The sequence below is a fragment of the Nipponia nippon genome, unplaced genomic scaffold (assembly GCF_047370975.1).
Source record: "Nipponia nippon isolate SJK-2023a ecotype South Korea unplaced genomic scaffold, ASM4737097v1 scaffold_15, whole genome shotgun sequence".
Taxonomy (NCBI): domain Eukaryota; kingdom Metazoa; phylum Chordata; class Aves; order Pelecaniformes; family Threskiornithidae; genus Nipponia; species Nipponia nippon.
Window position 1 is genome coordinate 10,891,718 of NW_028262331.1, and position 19,131 is coordinate 10,910,848.

Here is a 19,131-nt window from a genome sequence, read left to right on the forward strand (position 1 = left end):
GCGCAATGGTTGTGCTCTTGGTAGTAGTAAGCAAGAACTCTGGAATGTTGTTAGCCTTGTTCAGTTTGTTAAACCAGGATGTTTTATCCAGAATTGAAGTGAGTACAAGAATGCCTTCTGATTTTCTAATCCCAGTGCTAAGGCTATTCTTGTACAAGCCTCTGAAACTCCGTGTTTCTTGACCCATTGAAGGAGGGGAACGCTAAAAAGCAAGTGAGGTGAAATGGTATCAAATGTTTCCAATACAGATTTAATGTCCTATAGCCACTAAGTCATAGGAAATGAGCTATAAGCAAGCAAGTTCTGTGTCTGTTGAGGAAAACAATCATTTTTCATGGAGTGCCCCAGAAGCTGAGCAGTCTCTGGGGCTGGCGTGCTCATTTCCAACTTAGAAACAGGGGGTTAGAGTGCATCGAGCTGATTTCTTTCACGACCTTTCTCTGTTTTCAGCTGCAAGCACGCGTTACGTTTGAATGCAAATTCATGGCTTTTCATCTTTTAAAATGGAGATTTTGCTGGTTATAAATAGCTAAATGTTACCAGTTTCTTAATTAGATTAATAGGGAGAGAAAACCAAGCTAGAAACTGGTGATTACTTTGTCGCACAAACTATTTTTAATCAGTGTAGGTGAGCATAGTAGGAGTTAAGGGGTAAAGCGTTTTGCTGCTTTATGTAAAAATAGATTAATGCATGACGTTTCTGATTAAAAAAAGAACTACCCTGCTGTATGTTGGCATAATGAAAATTTACATACTATGTAGCCTTCTTTGCCAGTTTTGTATTTAAAAATTTTCCTTCCAACTAAAATTAAGTGACTCGATGAAGTTGCTTAACTGGCAGCCCTGGGCAGAGCGTCTCCTCCCCCGTGCGCGGCGTGCCGTTCGCAGCCGTTTGGGCCTCGCTGGCAGTCATGTGCTGACCCACTTCTAAAAGTAAAATGTGTTGGAGTTCATTCCCTCCCTCTCGCGCTCCCGGCGTTCTCGGTTACGGGGGAGAGAGATCCAGCGTCGTGCACCTCACTTGCTAAAAGACCTGACCGTTGATTCCCTGGGAATCAAATCTTACAGCAACTGAGTTTTTACCAATTTCTTCTGCCCTTGCTAGAACGCTTGTCAGGACTGTTTCTGACCTCTAGCTGTGGACTCGACTGCAGTTTGCTGAGAAAATGCTGTCCCCGAAAGCTGTGTATAACCAGATGCTCTTGGAGCGGCAGGCGAGCTGCAGACAAGGGGCATCAGCGTAGCAAAAAAAAGGGCATCCTTCATTTGTATTGGATGCAACAGCTTCCATAAGTAAGGAATGTAATCGTATTTTTCTGCCCCAGTATGTGGATGAAACCTACTTAATCACGGTGCTGGGATGACAGTGCTTTTTTGTGTAGATGGGCCTTATTAATTAGAAAAATCGTATGAAGCTACCACATACTATAGCTTTATATCCTATAGACTGCACTTAAACTAAGGCTGAGAAGTGCTGAGTGCTGCGTTTGGTAGTTCAGGGTTAGCGTAGAACGATGTCACTGTGGAGGTGTAGTTTTTATACATACTGACAAATTCACAGCAACTAAATCATTTCTATTAATTTGCTTTGCTAAACAGGTAGAAGCAACAGAAGCCTGCCAATTATCAGCATCGCATACCAGTTAAAAGTCCGTGTAGAGTTAATGCAGTTCTGGAAATCCCGTGGATCCATGCAAAGTTTGTCCCAAAGATACGCTAGCTAGCTTTCAATTGATTTGTTGTATTTTAGGCAGAATGTTTTAGTCATTTCTGTCAGCGGCCTAGTATATTCTTCCCACATCTCAATAGTAATTAATCACAGGCGCTAGTGAAGCACTCTGTATAGTTCTTTCTGCCTTCGTGGCTCTTCCCAACACCTGCATTCACTAGCTAATAGGAATGCAATTGGAATTTTCACGGGAAGAACACAAAGGTGGGGGGGTGCGGCTGCGCGTGGATGCGATGGTTTATTTCCTTTATAAAAAAAAAGGAAATTTTAGGAGTGTTGGACTGGGAAGTAACACGCTCCACAGCAGACGTTTTCTTTGCGGCAGTGCCTGGCCTGGTATCCGTGGGGTTCTTTTGTTCTTTGGTTGGGGTTTTGGTTTCTTTTTTCAATAGGTTTTGTCGTTTTGCTTTCTCCTAAGTGTGAAGATTGAGACTTCCTCTCCCCCACCTTACTCCCCCCCTTCACTTCAGAGGAGTGACTGTTCGCTTGGTTTGCAACACTTGATTTACTTTGAAGACTAACCGTAGCGCACTCCGCTGCCCTTCTTCCAGCTAAATAGGAATAGGAATAATGGCAATTGAGCAGGAAAATATTTTACTTGGGTTTGGAAACTTAGATTGTTGTGGCTTTAAAAACAAATATCTTGGAAGCTGGTTCCAGCGAGTCTAGGATATAGCTAATGCTTTCAAACGACTGGCATAGAACATGAGCGTTACTGTTGGTTATTTTTTTTCATTTTGGGCAGCTTCAGGCAGCACTTCTTCCCAGGCGTTCGGAACGGGGGGACAGGCGTTGTCTTTGCATTTTGCTACCTTAGTGTTAACATTTAATTCCAGAGTGAAAGGAGACTTTCGGGCTAGAGAGTACGTGCGGTTAAAAGCTGTCAAATGGCAACTTTATATGTTGAGGAAAATGCTGTTCAAACCTTACGTGCTTGTTGGAGCGGCAGGGCCCGGCGGCGTTGCGGAGGCTGGAGGAGCGGTTGTCTGTGCGCCCGCAGCTGCGTAACCCCGGCGCCCTGCAGCATGCGCTGCTGGCGATCTGCGCTCGCCTCCGATCCGGGCTGTAGGGAAGGTTATGTGCTCGCGTGCCCGGAAAGGGCTGGCTGTCCCCGGTCTTTAAAATCTGTCTTTACTTAGGGTATTTGTACCACAAGGGATTTTCACTCTCAGCTGAAACTGGGAACTTTCAGAAGGGGCGGGCTGTCGTGCTTGCGAGTGTGAGCAAAACGAGGAGATAGAGGAGGAAAACGATCTGCAGAGCTGGTTTTTGTGGGGCTAGCCGGAGCGAGAATCGCGCCGCCGCCGCCAGCTCCTGGCTTGGTCTGGCTTTTTTTCACCCACGCGGTTCATGCCCCGAGCGCCGCCCTGTAAAACACGGGGGGGTTCCCTGAACCCCCTTCCCCTCCCCAGTCCTTCCAGCCCTGCTCGCTGGCCTATTTATCTCCATGTAAAGTGCTGTACGCCTGAAGGTCATTTTAATTGTGCGAGATGTCACTGCCAGTTAGATATGGATCGCCTGGGCAAGAGAAAGCAAAATAATCCATTATTTGGCAGTGATTGAGATCAGAAAAATGAAATACTGGAAATGCTGTGGTTGATCAAACCCCTGAGCAGCTACAGCTTAAAGCGGTGTCTGTATAGAAAAATAAATAAAGAAAATATAGGTTTGTCCAGGGATTACATCTGAACTAAGGAAAAAAATAACGCACTAGATCTCTGTTACAATTGCTGAGGTTTGTAATAGTGATTATTGTCTTGTTGGAAAGCATTAGGTAGTGCATGCCCTTTTGAACAAGAAGTTTGTCCTTGGTGACTATAAAATGACGCGTCCTGTAACCGAGTTTTCTTGCTGACGGATCTGACAGGACAACTCTCTGTACTCCTCTTTCTCCCGTTTCCCCTACAGCCATCCCTTCCTGTCCTGTATACGCTTTCCAGTCAAGCTACACATGAAGCAGTTCATCTCCTTTGCAGAATGTTGGTCTTTGATCCAGTAAGTGGGATTTAAACATTTACAAATTTAAAATTATTGCTAATACTTTTTGTTTTAACAGTTTTTATTGTCTGCTACTGAAATGAGTGTTTTAAGTAAAGGGCTGCTTTAACTGATTTCCTTCTACATTGCTTTTCAGGACTTTTGGGTCTGTAAAAGACGTAAAAGTATCTCCTAATCGGTCAATTAATTTCCCCCTGGAATGGGGGGTTCGCATTTAAAATCTAGTGGTCTTTTGAAGAAAGCTACGGTAGAGTGAGAAAGATGAGGGCGTTCGTGAATCACGCTCTCTTTTCCTAGCGAGGTGTAGGTAGCAGAACATCAGATACTTTGATGCAGTTCTAATTAGAGACGCGTGGGTGTTCGTGGTCTTGCAACACACAAAAAATTCCTTCTGCATCCACAGTCACAGAACAGGATCTTTTTTCCACTGAGCATCTGTTTTTCTAATAAAAATTTGCTGCTCTGGATTTTGGATTCCATCTCTTGGGTTTACTATACGAAATTGTCACTAGAAAATCTGATACCTGAATCGATGATCTGAGTTATTTCGTCTTTACAGGAAAATCCCTAACATTTCAAATGACAAATAGACAAGTTGACTGAACTGCAAAGGAGGAAGCTTGTCATGGGGAAAGCACTCAGAAGGCAGTACCTTTGATTTTGTTTTTGTAAACCTTAAGATTGCTTTACTAAATAAAAACATGGGAGTGTTAAGTCATAACTTCCATGTAAACACTTACTTTTTTCCTTTCTAACTCCCTCGACACTCAGAATACTATTATTCCCAAATCACATTTAAATCAATGTGGGTTTGGTTGTTTTTTAAAGAATCAGGACAGTCCTTCAGAACAGGTGATTTTAATTTCACCTAAAAAATACCCCAGGAATTGGGACAGTTGGGTTGTACTTCAAGCTTTGCCACTGCTTTTGCTCTGTAACTTTGAGCGAGTAACTTTTGTTCTGTTTGTTTGTGGTTTGGTTTTTTTAATTCACCTACAACAACGGATTCCGTTACGCCTTGCATTTGCGGTAGCATTTCTGTCTGCAATTCTTTAGAAACCGAGCGTAGTCCCCTCCTTTGACGGGATGGTGTCGGACACCCAGAGACCGCGGGCTTTGCCCGAGTTCTGCACAAAAAAGGCCTCAGTAATGTGGAAGCAGACTTTATAATTTAAACCGCTGCTCTGAGCACCTTCTTCCCTCACCACTTGTTTTCTGGAACTTGAGGAGCAAAGTGTTTCTCAGGACTCCAGATGCCATCTCCTGGACTATGCTGTTAGCAGTGAGGCTTAAACTTGTGTTTTACTTTAAATATGTACTTAAGGACGCATTAAAATGTTTTGCAGAGTGTGGACCTACAAGATGCTGTATTTGCTAACCTTAAATTCTTTGGGCTTATTTTGATTTATTGCAGGAGTCGTAATTTTAAGGTTATCTGGAGAAAGTAATTATTGAAAAATATATTTCTAAAAATCGTGGTAGCAGCATTTTCTATCATTAGCTATAGCACAGAAAGGTCAGCGTCATCTTAGCCACGCTGCTTGTTTTTAACTAAAGTCTTCCCCCTAGTGGCAGCGTTTGCAGATCTAAACCAGTTTCTGACCTGAGCTAATCCTTCGAACGTATTAGGCGTGTATAAAACAATTTAGAGTGAATTGATGCCTAAGTATTCTTTAGACTGTCAATACCTCTGAAAATATCCTAACTCTTTTTTTTTTTTTCTTTTCCCCCTTTAAATGCAATATTTCAGTCCAAAAGAATATCTGCTAAGGATGCCTTAGCTCACCCGTATCTCGATGAAGGGCGGTTGCGATACCACACTTGTATGTGTAAATGTTGTTTTTCCACATCTACTGGAAGAGTTTATACTAGTGATTTTGAACCCATCACTAATCCCAAATTTGACGACACTTTTGAGAAGAACCTCAGTTCTGTTCGGCAGGTTAAAGGTGAGTAGTAATTAACCGCTGCATCTGCGCTTAGCTTCCTGCTCCATCCTTAAGCAGGGGGTAGTTCGGCTGTGCGACCTGGATGCACGTACTAACCCAGCTGTTTTTTTCTTTTAGGTATTTTTCCATAGTAGATACTGGAAATAATTTCTTTTCACTAAAAGAACAGAACTGCTTGTAAATGTTCTGGCATAATATATCGCTCGTGTTAGCTGACGTGCAGACGTCTATTGGTTTCAGACCTTAATAGTGTTCTTCTCTGATGTCGGTGCTCCCCATGCCACTCTTCTGCGGAAGGATTGCCCCGGGGGAAAGGGAAATCGCTGCCGTTGCCTTTTCGGGGCGTGAGGTGTTATCTTGATAGCCGTCCTGCAGAAAGGCTCAGCATCAGCAAGTGACCCAAGCTGAGGGATCCCGTAGTTCCCCTGCTCCGTTTCCTCTCATCCAGCACAGCCTGCTGACGCGGAGGTGCCCGTGTCGAGGGCCTTGACAGCAGCCGCTGCCGCAAGCTCCGGCGCTGGTGCCGCGCCGTGGTTCCGGCGGGAGGGCCGAGGATGCGCTCTGGGCCGTGGCGTGCTGTCAGGAGGAAAATCGATCCCGGTGCCTGGGGGAGGAAACTGCTGCAGATGGCTACTGAACGCCAGCGGTTGCTTTGTGGCACTGGAGATTTGAAGTCTGATTCCATCGTAGCAAACAAGCCATAAACCAGACTTTGTTTCTTTTGAAATCAGATCCGATCGGGAAAGCAGTCCTTTTACCAGGGCAGCGCAGTATGAGGAGCAGCAGCGGGGATGTGGTGGCAGCTCAGATAACTCAGGGGGAAGAAATGTGTTACCTCAGCAGTTTCTAACAAACAATTCGGTCATTTGGGACAAAAATACGCCACGATGTTGCCATGATAACGTGACTTATTTCGGATATATCCTGAACTTGCAATTCTGGAATTCACTTTTTACTTCCTCCAAGTTCACGTCACGTTGTTTTCTTTTTATCCTGTTATTCTTTCCATTTCCCTCCTCTCTTTGGCCATCGTTTTTCAGAGCTGTACGCAGATCTGCTGTCTTCTCTGAAATCCGTTGTTCTCAAAGCCGCCTTTAAAGTTTGCTGGCAGCAAGGCAGATTCCAGCCCGTCGCCTCTGACGCGCCGCCGGGGCCTGTGCCGCTCCGCGCTGGCAACCAGCGCTGCTGCTGCCAGCATTGCCAGACCTGCCAGGCCCTGTTTTTCGGGGTGTGTGTCTGCACGCGTGTCTATGAGGAGATGTTTTGTCTGGCAACTGGACGCAGAGTTCCTCGTGCCTTACGAAAATTTACCTTTTTTGTTTTAATCGTCTCAAGTGGCAGTTTTGCGTTTGGCGGCGGTGACTGAAATCATGAATGAAACTGGACCGAGTAACAGAACCGTGTTCTTGGCATTTGCAAATCAAGTTCAAGTTGAGAATTCTTTGTTTCTCAAAAAGTTAGACCCTAAAACTGGGATTTCATCTGTAACTGGTTATCAGCAGTTCAGTATTACGGTGGCGATTCGGGGTTTATTTTATATCCATTTATTTCGGTGCGCGTGTAAGAGTTCTGTGTGAACTGAGGCTCTGAGGCACGGCAGCAGATCCGATGGAGGAGAGCTGGAGTTGTTATCCTTGCTGACGTGCGCTTTCAGTGAAGGCAGCTGCGTTTTCCTCCAGTCTACGTTGCATTTTACTGAAGCAAAAAGTGTTAACGCTGCGGTGTTTTTTTATTTCTCTCCTGTGCACAGAAATAATTCATCAGTTCATTTTGGAACAGCAGAAAGGAAACAGAGTGCCTCTCTGCATCAACCCTCAGTCTGCTGCTTTTAAGAGCTTTATTAGGTAACTGTATGTAATCACATCTGATATTAATTCCCATTTATTAGCAGTACAGAATTCACACAGCCAAAATGTTTTTATGTTTTAAGTTTCTGAGAGTAGGAGAGGCCCGTAGATAACTCCTGCAAAAGAGTACCCTAAGGGCGTGTACGGTTGCGTCTTAAAAATACTTTTACGGATTCTTCTAGAATTTCAGTAAAATGTGCAAAAGTTTTTTCAGTAATATTTTTGCGTTGAAGTACAGAAGTCAGACTAAAAATTAGAATTGAACGATCGGCAAGTTGAATTCTGATTGTAGAATTGCACTGGAAAAACCATTACAATTAATGACCGATAGCTGAAGAACCGTTAAGCCGTCAGGAGATCAAGTACAGCGACTTGTCCGTTGTCGGCGGTGTTGCTGTCGGTGCTGGAGCGTTCTGGGCTGGGTTGGCTTGGGTTGGGTTGAGTTGGGTTGGGTTGGGAGGGGTGGGGATTTTTTGTTTTCCGTGAAATGTTTGCTTACTGGGTGAGCATTAGCTTTCTTGTCCATGAGCTATTGCAAATGAACACTGATTTTCTGTGTCGCCTGCCTTCCAGTTCCACGGTCGCTCAACCGTCTGAGATGCCGCCATCTCCACTGGTTTGGGAATGAAGTGGAAGATAAGATACTACTGAAGATGTAATGTAGCTTTCCACTGGAGTCTGGGATTTGCAATTCTGGAGGTTAATCATGCTTGTACTGTAATTTTACTAATGAAGTTTTAAATTAACAACCACTACTTGTACAATATGAATAATATTTAGAAACGTACTAGACTTTTAATCTTGTAAAGTGGTTGTGCTTTTAGAAGAAAATATTTTACCCAGAGTTGCACGTGTTTTATGAATTCTAGTGCAGCTGTGATGGCTCAGCTCAGAACAAACAGAATCGAACCAAATTTGGGGAGGTTTTCTCTTTTTTCTTTTTTTCTTTTTTTTTTATTGAAGTGAGATTGTACAAAAAGATAGACGTACATTTTGATATTGAGCCATTCCTGAAGATTTGGGGTTTTCTAAAACTAAGGAATACAGAAAACTTGACTGCGACCAATCATGAAGTCCCGTCAGGCACCAGTGACCGCGGTGAGCGGGCCCGGCGCCCGGCGATCGAACCCTATAAATAGCTTCTCACTAGAGCTGTGATGGTGATGTGTGCTGTTCTAAAATCAAATGTTGTGAGTAGAGAGAATGAGTTTGTGACTAGGAGAGACTAAACTTCTGTTTCCTTACCCAGTATAAATATATATATATATTTAATCTATTTTTATTAGAAGTTTTTCTGCTCTTTCTTACATAAAACCCCCCAGCATGCATCTTCTATGTGTGTAAATAATTCCATTTATGGGCTAATTTCAGAGATCCCTGACATCATCGCTGTATAGAGAGAAACTAGCTTGCACATTTTAGGTCTGTGAAATTTTGTGAGAACTTTTTCCTGCACTGGACAGTTGAGAGAAAAAAAAAACAAAAAAAAACAAAGAAAAGGAAAAAAAAAAAAGCACATAGGGAATTACGTTAATTGTGTTCGTGTCTTTAGGCGAAGCTGTGGAAGTCTTGAAATGTCACAGTAGTAAATAACTTTTATTACTTTTTGGCTAATTCTTTTTCTGTTGGAACACTGAATTCTGTGCATATGTATATATGAACACAAATTGAAGGCCTCTACCTCCTGGAGTATACAACTTGGTTTGTTTACCTCCACATGATTTTTTTTTTTTTTTTTAAGTTCAGTGTGGAGACTTGAAACTTGAATGTCCCTTCCAACTTTTATATTTAAAACAAGACTAGAAAATTGAAGACTGTTTTTCACCTGTACAAAGAAATACTAAAGGGTGGTCTTAAAATTTGAGCCTTGGTCTGGAGAAAAACCGTGGTGTTTGTTATGGACAATTAACTGTTAAAGTTATTGTAAGTTATCTGTATTTAGCAGAGTATTTTCAACAAGAGTGATCTGAGCTGAAATTGGAGACTATTAGTAAGTTATGTTTGGAAGTTTTAACTTCAATGAAGTAATTATTTGCTGTGAAAGAGACAAACATTGAATAACTGAACAAAGATGGTGCAATATCTTTGTTTTTGATGAGGCTCCTGAGAATAAAACCAACTGAAGCATTTCAATTCACTTGAATGAGAAACGTGTTGAACTGAAAGAGCCCAAGAAGACACTGGTATGAAAGGTAAAATCTCAGAGGTTGGTCAGTTAATGTGGCACACTTGCTGGTCACTTTGTAAAATGTAGATTTGAAGTACGGTGGTGAAAACATTAAATGTGACATTTGAAAAAGCAGCGGCGTTATCTTTATTTCCTGTCTGATCTCCCACCTTTATTTAAGAATAAGTTGTTACAATCTTGACTAAATGCTGTCTGAAAGAATACAAGTAAAAGAGTTTATAACATCTTGTTTTGGCCGTGGTTTTGATTTTTACTTACACACGCACATACGTGTGCACATACGTATGAATTCTTAAACAAAGTATTCATTTACTCTTTGAGCTTGATCCTGGATAAAGGCAGAACTTGCCGATTCAATCAAAACGAGCGATTGACTTGCACTTTATGGGGCGGCTGACAGGCGTCCAGCCAAGGACGGGTTTTACGTGGTTTGCAAAGTTCACGTCGGTTCTGTTCGTTGTTTTCTGTAGTCCTGATGCAAGGAAGCCACCGCGCAGCGGCGTGGCCGAATGCGACTGAAAATGTTCGTGTTTTATCGGTGTGACCTTTTTAAAGATCAAACAAATTGAACCGTGGAGTTCAAGCCTCCGGACCTCACAAGAAATAAACTGATAAAACTGATCAGCCTTTAGCACGTGCTCTCTTCCCAGGGCCGGCCAGATCCCGCTGGTGCCTCACGTACACGCCTCTTCCTCAAACCTCTGCTTAAGTCTCCGCGCCGGTAGGAGCTAAAGGTGAACGCGTTTTAGAACCGGTGGCGGTGGTGCCGTTACCGCGTCCTGGTTGTCTGTTGCTGAAGTAGCTGCCGTTCGTTCCCTGCCGTTCTTACTCAGTCCGCTCGTTCGAGTCGCCTTCGGCGTGAGCCTGCGGCACAAGCAGGCGCGTGACTCGCCGGGCCTTCGCATTTCGACGCCCGGCTCTGTCGGGGCAGGAGCGCGGAATGACACAACCGGCGGAGACCGCTTTGTGCGTCAGTGGGGTTTGGGGAGCCGATTGCTCGAGGTCCCTGGGTTCATCTCCTTCAGAGACATAAAAAGAATCAAATGTCGTTTGGACGTTTACCTTTCGGCGCGTCTTCATGCGAACGTGGGCAAGGCGCTGTGCGGGATGAGTAACGGAGATGGGCACAAACGCGTAACCGAAATTCGGGTGCAACTAGGTACAAAACCCGATTATGGTAATGTCTTCCGTAGCCTCAGCTGCATTTGACGTGTTTAACGTAAATCGGTTACAGTGAGAGTGAGACCTCTTCGGCGCTGCCTCTGACGGAGCTGTTTCTAAAGTGAAAGCACGCACGTATACACCGCGATCCAAAGGTGAGGTCAGCAGGAGAGCTGCTTTCTTTCCCAATGAGGTTAAAACGTGGCTTGCGGTTTTCAGAGTTGCGTTTTAATCGGTTTTAAGCTTTGTTGATATCAATGTTGAATGAATTACAGATCGTAATTGTAAGTTTTAAGCTCTCTAAATACGGCTTCTGCATCTCCTTGTGTTAATTGTGCCTTGAGAAGAGTACAGAAGTAGCGAGTGCAAAGAATAACTTTGAAATTATTCACCAGTTGTTGAAGGCCCATCCAGCTGCCCGAAGGCCTCACCCCTGTGCGCGCGCGTCCGGACGGCGATGCAGAGGCGCTGAACAAGATCAGCTACGGAAAAGGAAGCTGCTAAAATCCGTGTCCTGATGTGCGGTGAAATGTCATCGACCGATTCAAATCAATTAATTTACGGAAGTTGCGAAGTGCTTTTCTCCTTCAGCCGACGCGTTAGTGGCGCAGGTGGGACTTCGCTGTTCGGCCTGCTGGGGTGTACGGATGCTCACCGGACCGAACAGGCGGTTTTACTATTTACTGGGTAGCAATTTTTCTAATCGTCTTTTTTACCCTGTACTTGTTTTAGTAACGGAGTATCTCGAGATCCTTGAACTGTTTGGTCTTTGTAACTTTTTAAAATTCTTCTGTCGAGTCTAACTTGACGGAAAATGCTGTTCGCTGTACTTCTGTAATCCCGCTCAGGTATGGTTACTTTAAAACTGTTTGTGACATTGCTAAACGGGGGGAACCGGCATCCAAGCAGATAAGGGATCTGTAATCTGCCCGTACGCCTGCCCGACGCTGGCTCAATAAAGGCTGGAATCGGACCCGCGGCGGTAGCGGGTGGTGCTGTGACTGGCGGAGGTGACTCGTCACTGGAAGGCGCGTTAGTACCGGTAAAGAAATCGCCTTTTCCCCGAAAATGAAGAGGGAAAGCCCATCTCTCAATCTCGTAGCTTCACCGTTGGCAGCAGGCGGCCGGGCCCGCGGGCAGCGGCTGGCCGAGAGGCGGGGAGCTGCCGGCGCGGCTTTTTCCTGGCTGCTGCGCGGGGCCGGGCCGGGGCAGGAATGAGGCAGCAGGGCGGGAAAGGCGGGGGGAGGGCGCAGGGCGGCGGCGGGGCTGGGGCCGAAGCGAGGTAGGGGGGCGGCCCGGGCTCCCCCCCTTCCTCCTCCTCCTCCTCCTCCTCCTCCTCCTGGGCGCTGCCGCTCCCAGCCGCGCGGGGCGTGGCTCGCGGCGGGGGGCGTGGCTCGGCGCGCGGGGAGGGCGCGGCGATGGCGGCGGCTCCGCGATGGCGGGAGCGGCTCTTCGCCCTCTACTTCCTCACCCACCTTCCCCTCACGCTGCTCATCGACCTCCAGCCGCTGCTGCCCGCCGGCCTCCGCCCGCCGGCCGTGAGTGGGGGCCGGGGCCGGGGGTTGGGGGCCGGGGCCGGGGGTTGGGGCCGGGGCCTTGCTCGCTGCAAGGGTTTTGAGGAGAAGCCAACGTGCACGGAGCCTTGCCTGAATGGATCGCGTGGCGGTTTTTCTTTTTTTTTTTTTTTGTTTTACAAAATCTAGTATGTAGAGACGTAACGGGGGAGAAAAAAATGCGGTGAATTTCCTAAAATGAAATAGTGCTTAAAAATAACTCAGTACTTGCTACCTACGTGATGCGCTGTATTTTCAGTCGAGTCACTCATTTGGGGAGGACGGTAAATGCCGTCGTTCATCAGCACCTTCAGCAGCTGTGACTGATTTTTTTAAAATTTGTAACGCCGATGTACGCGGGCTGCTCCTCCCCGTTCCAACGCCCGCGTCGGGGCGCACAAGCCAAGTCCCGGTGACCGGAGGGAGCGGACGGTGGTTCCTCCGGCGCGGCGCGGCGCGCGCTTTGCGGGCCGAGGAAGGCAAAGCGGCCCAGCAGAAGCCCTTTGCGTAGGAACGAACCCGCTGCCCTCCCGTCAGGTCCCGCGCCGGCGCCCTGGGCTCTCACCGCCTCGGTCGCTCTCCGATCCCCATTTTTGCTCATATTCCTGCCAAAAACGTCAAAGCGAATTGTTACCGCAGAAGCAGCGCGCTAGCAAGCAAACTTAGTAGTAAAAATCTCTGGTGTGCTGGGTTTTGAATAAGCTTATAGAAGACAATAAACATAATAAAGTCAATTAAATAATAGTTGGGTAGAGGACAATCAATTCAACTCTCATCAACAGGATGAGATCAGCCGTAACTTCCTATCCGAGCTTCACAATTAGTGAATTTGATTTTGCCATTAGAAGCGCCTGCAGAATTACTTCATTACAGAAACCGTTTTTAATTAATAGTTAACTACCAAATCTCAATACCTATCTCTCCGTTCAAAGTCCACCCTAAAGCCACGCTGGAGTTTACATTTCTGTCATGGAAACTAATTGCAACTCGCTAAGCCAAAATCCTTACCTCGCGCAGCAGCAGGCAGCCGCGAGCCGCGGGATCTAACGCTGCGCTCCCTGACGGAGGAGGCCCCAGACTCCTCCTGGCCGGGGTCGCACCTCCTGCTCAGACAGGGCAAGCACCTAAAGGCGTTCGCAAGACCGAGCCCACCTCCGCTGGCAATAGGAGGGTCAGAAAGGGGGAAATACAAGAGTTCTTCAATGCCCACTAAGGCCGAGGTGCAGATCTTTTGTCGTTTGCGTTTTTTCTGGTAAGAAATGACATTTCAGAAATGGTTTTTGGAAAGCTGCACTTAATTCTGTAATAGTCCTAAAATTGCCTGTAGTGCAAAGTTAATATATGCGTAATGGCAATGGTTCATCACTTTAAAGACTTCAGAAATGTCGTCCCAGTTAGAACCGAATTGCAGCATGAAGGCCTGTGTACCACGATGAGATCGCCTGATTTTCCCACTGCAATGACGGCCTCATCTGCCCGCCAGATGAGGGTTGCCATTTCCCCCGTTGCGTTGACGCTCGGTGTACTCATCTGTTGTTTCGTTCTTCCTCTGAAGCTGACAGGGTGGTTAGAGTGGTATGCGGCCACCTTCAGAGACCCCATGATGCTCCAGCCCCCGGAGTGGTTTAAGGCGTTTATATATTGCGAAGCCTTCTTACAAACGCCTTTCTTCCCCATCGCAGCATACGCCTTCTTAAAAGGTGGGTATGAAACATGGGTAAGAACATGTCCTGTGCGGCATTTCTGCGTAACGCTTGCTCTCTGTACAGCAGAGGTTTTATTTGTCAGTATTAAGCAACAGTAGGGATGTACCGGGGGGGTGGAGTGCTGTGCTGTTTTCTTGGCAACTTTTCTCCGAGAAAGCAGCACCGAATCGGGCCTGGCAGAGCCAAACCCCGTGACTGTAGGCCCTTTCCCACTGTGGCCATTTACACGTAACCAGCATCAGCATTTGACATCTGGCAGGCTGCCGAAGTTCTGGGCCAAGCCTCTGGACTTGTTTTGTTACTTCAAAACTGTCACGATCGTACCATCGTTCCACAGTTCCATAAAGGTCGATAATTTCCCTGGGTTGCTCCTAGTACCTGGTTTTTTCTACTACCTACGTAATATGGCTTCTGGCTCATCCTGTCAGACACAGCAGTTAACCTTCCATTAATTTAAAATCCGCTGAATTCTGCTTGTTTCAAAATTCTTAAGTATCGTTTCCTTTTTGCTTCTATACAGGTGGCTGCAAATGGATAAGGACTCCTGCAATTATCTACTCCACCCACGTAGCCACAACGTTGTTTGCCATCCTCGCGCATGTACTGTTCCACGATTTCTCCAAGTCCGAGCATTTGGGACCTCAGACGCAACGCGAGCGCCTAATTCTGCTGTCTGTGTATATGCCATTCCTGCTGATACCGCTTCTGATTCTGTTCACCATGCTCTACAACCCTCACTACAACCACGCGGAGAAAAGGAAAAGGAAGTAGTCGCCTGTAACCGTCCTAAGCCCAACACTCGTACTGGCTTTGATTCAGACCCTGCGCCGACGTCGTCTTCTGGGACAAACATCTGTCTCGTGTTGTTGGCTGCAACAGCTCTTACCAGAGCACCTGGCTCCTGCAAGACAAGCGTGACCTGGTTTGAGTTTACAGCTCTCCTTTAATCAGAAATGGCTGCGGCAGGCGCCTGTCCCAGCAATTCCAACGGGGTTTCTGGGCACGCGCGGGTGAAGGGACCGCGCTCCTCTCCCCCCGGCGGTTTGGCGCGGTGCGTCTGTCGTAGGACGATCGACAACCGCTCGATGTGGAACTGTGGGACGGGGCAGAACTACAGCTGATACTTTTCTTTCAAGTTCCCTTTTCCCAAGATGACTGTTAGAAAACCACTTAAATAAGGAATTTGTCTTCCAGGAGGGTATTCTGCACAATCCGTAACTGATTATATACAGATTTGCAAAGCTGTGCTCTCAAAGCATTTCAAATCATAGAATAATTCTTAACTTCATCGCCCCTTCCTTTAAAATTTCGCCTTCCTTTGCTCTGCTTCACTTTTGATTAATTGTAAATGTCTTATAGGTGATAAATGTGCCAAAATGTGGATTTCTGAATGCTTAAAGTGAACTTTGACGATGCGGCATACTTCCTAGAGGCTTTTGAAGTGCTTCGGGAATTGTAAACGAGGATTTGTAAATTTCTCTTCCACGAAATCACTTCTGGTATGGAAATAAATAACTAAACGCATTAAACTGCATTTAATCTTCTTAAGGGAATGACTAAAAGGAACTTAAAATGACCATGAGATCGTAGATAGTTCACACAGCAAATAGAGGGATAAGTTCCAGTAAATAAAACCTACTCCTGGTAGAAATTCTGGGCTGGTGGGGGTTGGGTTGGGGTTTTTTAGGTTGTTTTTTCTTTTTTTTTTTGTTTTGTTTGTTTTTTAAGTTCTCAAGCTGCTCTGCAAGAATCAAACTTGGGAGACTTATGTAAAATTACAAGTCACCGAGACGGCTTTTCACTCACTGCCTATATATTTCAGAACTTAACTGGTATAAAATTTAAACCCTCCACAGGCTTTGAAAAGGCCAACAGTTCTGTATTTGGTTGCCTGAAGACAGACATAAAATGCATCTATGAGGCTTGATGTTAGATCCCAGGCTTTCAGTTTTTATACGTCCCATTTGCATTTATAGTTTACGTCTAGTCCTGGTGTCGCTGTATGCTTAGAATGGTTTCTCACAGTTCTATCACTAATAACGCCCATGAAATAATTGTACTGTAATATTGCTACCTGTATGGACGTACCTCAGGCGTGGCGTAAAGTTCTTAAGTCTGCCGTGTTCTCTGCTTTTTTTGTCTGTCTGTAATTGGTCCGTTCTGTTAATCATAAGTTTCTGGGTTTTTTTCCTAATTCTATAGAAGAAATAATCTGGTCAATACAGATAAAACTTACTGCTGATTACGCGTTGTGTCTTTACAGATATGAAAACTACTACATATAGGAAAACCATTATGACTAGCCAGGGAGTTGTAAACTCTTAAGCTCAAAAGTAACATAGCAGAAGCAACTCATTCTGGTATATCCAGAAAGTCTGAAAACAATAATTTATTTCCTGATTTCTTTGAAAGAGCTGTACACTTCAAAAAGTGAGAGACATAACGTAGCAACAGTAGTATTAATTCAACTATAATTTGAATTGGAACTACTGACTGTACAAAACTTTATAAAATCAAAGGACAGAACAGTCTTTACACCTGTTAGAAAGCCCTCCTTATTGCCACTTCTAGTGTAATTCACACCGAATTAAAAGACACTTCCATTTGTACAAACCACCTCTTCATTCATACACAGTGAAAAATTGCATATTTTTTAAATTCTCAAGATTCTGGAATGGTCAAGCTTCCAAGTTAGTTTCTTTTTTATCTTAAAGTCCTCTATTTCTGAAAAATGAATTGGTCAATGAATTCGTTCTGGTCTGCTTCAATTTTACACAGAGTCTCATACTCTATTCGGTATCTGAAAGAAAAAAACAAATGGTTACCAGCTGCATCCCGCCCGCGTTCGATGGTTTAGTACAACGTTCACCGGTCTGTGGTGAAGGGAAGTTAGGCTACGTGGGCAAGTCATCTGCAAAGCAGCGGCTGGACGAGGTGGACTCTGCAGTTCTGAAGCGCGTTTACAAGTCAGACACGTGCCGCTGAATTACATTTATTCATTCTTTGACTGCACGATCTCGCGCGCCCTCTGTTCATTTAGCCACAAAGCCGTCACAGATGAGCCGTCTTGACGAGCGGCAGACAGGGCCTTAAGTTAACTCCGGGCTTGCGGCTCCGCGCGGTTCTGCTGCAGACGGACCGTTCGAACGAGCTTAGGCGGCGTCCTGCAGCCAAGCACCGCGGGCCAGATCGACTTCCCAGCCTCCATAATGCCCCAAAAGTGTTTCATAGAAAACTTACCTTTCCAGCTGCATCTTTTTTTCAGCTATTAAAGCCTGAAGTTGCTGTTCCTGAGCTTCTCTTTGCTTCGCTATAGACTTCAGCAAATTTCGTGCACCAATGGCCTGTCAAAACAGGATGGTCACTGATGTAGTTGTATTGGGTTTTTTATTTTTTTTTAGCCCCTTTCACTACTAGCAGGTTGATTTTGAAGTGTTTCAGCCATGCTAACGATAAAGGCGGGTGACAGCTGAATACTGAATGGCTGGTGGAACAGGCAGAGTCCCTGTAGAGGTTGGGCAGGTTAAAAGGCATTTGAGACTTCCCTCAAACTCCAGGACCGAACGTCACTGATTCCTCTGGAAACACAAACTGGTCGCTGCTGACTGGTGCTACAGGTAGACAAGCTCTGGGTATAATTTTGTCCCCAGAACAAATAAGGAAAAAAGCAATTACCTACAACTGTGCTAAACATTCATTTCTATTTCCACAGTAACACATAAAGAACCCACACCGCTTGGGGTCACATACATCAAGAAAATTTCAACAGTATTTATAGAGCTATTCACTGATCTGGTCTCTAGAAAGCCCTCCTCCTCCTCCTCCTCCTCCTCCTCGCAGAGCCTCCCATGCCTGCTGAGTACAAAGCTCTACTAGTAGAAGGAGTGATTAAAAAATACATGTGCTATTTGTGTGCAAATATATAGGCACACAGCAACCGTAGGACTGTTAAATGCAGGAGCAACGGGACACTCTAAGCGTGCCTATAAAAGTCTTCTAGACGTTAATACCCATTAAAAAGCCCCATGCTTTCGTATTGCAGACAGACAGACCTTAACTACTGCAGAAATGCCTGCGCAGGACTGACAGAAAAAGATCGCTTATGCTGTAAAAGGAGGAGGGCAGACACCTGGTTTTTCACGCACAGTACAGAGCAGAGTGCATAACAAGCCAGTGATTAATTGCACAGTACCTTCATCTTCTCGCTCTCAGCAGCTTTTGCCAGTTGATCGACAAGTTCAATTAAGCTACCCACTATTTTTTGAAATTCTACTATTTCTGCAAAGAAAAAAATTGTCAAGCAATATTCAAAACACCTCTAAAGAAGACCAAGGCTTCTACTACATGCTATAATTTTTAGATGAGGCTTATATTTTTAGAGTTTACCGTAAACAAGTACGCGTTAAGATTTTCCTCGCTATTAGAGAGGCTACAAAAGGGGTAAGAAAGGAGAAAGGCCCTTAAGCGTCCACGAGTCACCGCAGCCCTTCGTGCCCCAGCCTGCCTTCCTAACCCTTCCCCGAGCTCCTGAGGGCTCCGTCTCGTCAGAAAACGGCGGTGGCGGGCAGGCGGCGGGCCGGCTCTCGGGGCCGCGGGGAGCAGCCGGGCCGGGGAAGGCGCCGGCACACTTACTGTCCAGGAAGGCCCTGCACTCCTCCCGGAGCTGCGCCGTCTGCTGCGCTACCTCGGGGTCCAGGACCCGCAGCTTGTTCAGCTCGTCGAAGTGGAGGCCCGCCGCGCCCAGCGCCGCCTGCGCCATCTCTCGGGGCGGGGGAGGGGGAGCGTGGGCGCTGACAGGAACGGAGCAGCCTCTCCCCGCCGGCCCCGGGGCGCTCTGGGGTCCGCGGCCGACCCCGACGGGACCCGCGGCCTCCGAGGACCCCGTCACCTCACGGCACCGGGCCCGGCCTTCCGCCGCTGCCACGGCGACAGCCCGCGCCCGCCGCGGGGCAGGCTGGGAGCTGCAGTCCCGGCGCCTCCGGGACTACATTTCCCAGCGC

The 19,131-nt window shown here is 46.1% G+C and overlaps 3 protein-coding genes across 8 annotated transcripts in view; 2 read left to right on the forward strand and 1 right to left on the reverse strand.

Annotated features, from left to right (window-relative positions):
• NLK (nemo like kinase) overlaps positions 1-9,935 on the forward strand; it is a 65,477-nt gene extending 55,542 nt beyond the window's left edge. For 3 of the 5 annotated variants that reach the window (XM_087752397.1, XM_087752399.1, XM_009469071.2), the window contains 4 exons: positions 3,638-3,724; positions 5,478-5,676; positions 7,427-7,520; positions 8,097-9,935. In XM_087752397.1, the coding sequence (XP_087608523.1) occupies positions 3,638-3,724; positions 5,478-5,676; positions 7,427-7,520; positions 8,097-8,151 (435 nt within the window). In that variant the 3' untranslated portion in view covers positions 8,152-9,935. Of the gene's footprint in view, positions 1-3,637; positions 3,725-5,477; positions 5,677-7,426; positions 7,527-8,096 lie in introns of all 5 variants that reach the window. The other 2 variants (XM_087752400.1, XM_087752401.1) reach the window with 2 other exon arrangements.
• Positions 9,936-12,157: 2,222 nt separating this feature from the next.
• On the forward strand, positions 12,158-16,213 carry TMEM97 (transmembrane protein 97). Of its 2 annotated transcripts, XM_087752402.1 has the most exons (3): positions 12,158-12,410; positions 13,981-14,125; positions 14,652-16,213. In XM_087752402.1, the coding sequence occupies exons 1-3, from the start codon at positions 12,291-12,293 to the stop codon at positions 14,900-14,902; spliced, it is 516 nt and encodes a 171-aa protein (XP_087608528.1). In that variant the 5' UTR covers positions 12,158-12,290; the 3' UTR covers positions 14,903-16,213. The 2 variants fall into 2 exon arrangements, with proteins under 2 accessions (XP_087608528.1, XP_009468123.2); XM_009469848.2 differs by lacking the exon at positions 12,158-12,410 and having other exon boundaries at positions 13,439-14,125.
• A 291-nt stretch (positions 16,214-16,504) lies between these two features.
• IFT20 (intraflagellar transport 20) lies at positions 16,505-19,097 on the reverse strand. Its single transcript, XM_087752403.1, has 4 exons — positions 18,764-19,097; positions 18,324-18,409; positions 17,372-17,475; positions 16,505-16,931 (listed from the first exon to the last, which is right to left on the reverse strand). Exons 1-4 carry the CDS (start codon positions 18,888-18,890, stop codon positions 16,850-16,852), a joined length of 399 nt encoding a protein of 132 aa, XP_087608529.1. The 5' UTR covers positions 18,891-19,097; the 3' UTR covers positions 16,505-16,849.
• Between the last annotated feature and the right edge of the window lie 34 nt (positions 19,098-19,131).

Bases quoted from the DNA above. Each gene is read 5' to 3' on its own strand.
- TMEM97 (XM_009469848.2), top strand. From the start codon at position 13,774: ATGGCAATGGTTCATCACTTTAAAGACTTCAGAAATGTCGTCCCAGTT. The intron at 14,126-14,651 runs GTGGGTATGAAA...GCTTCTATACAG, and splicing joins AGCATACGCCTTCTTAAAAG to GTGGCTGCAAATGGATAAGG.
- IFT20 (XM_087752403.1), bottom strand. From the start codon at position 18,890: ATGGCGCAGGCGGCGCTGGGCGCGGCGGGCCTCCACTTCGACGAGCTG. The intron at 17,476-18,323 runs GTACTGTGCAAT...CTGTTTTGACAG, and splicing joins CTGAGAGCGAGAAGATGAAG to GCCATTGGTGCACGAAATTT. The intron at 16,932-17,371 runs GTAAGTTTTCTA...TTTTTCTTTCAG, and splicing joins AAAAAGATGCAGCTGGAAAG to ATACCGAATAGAGTATGAGA.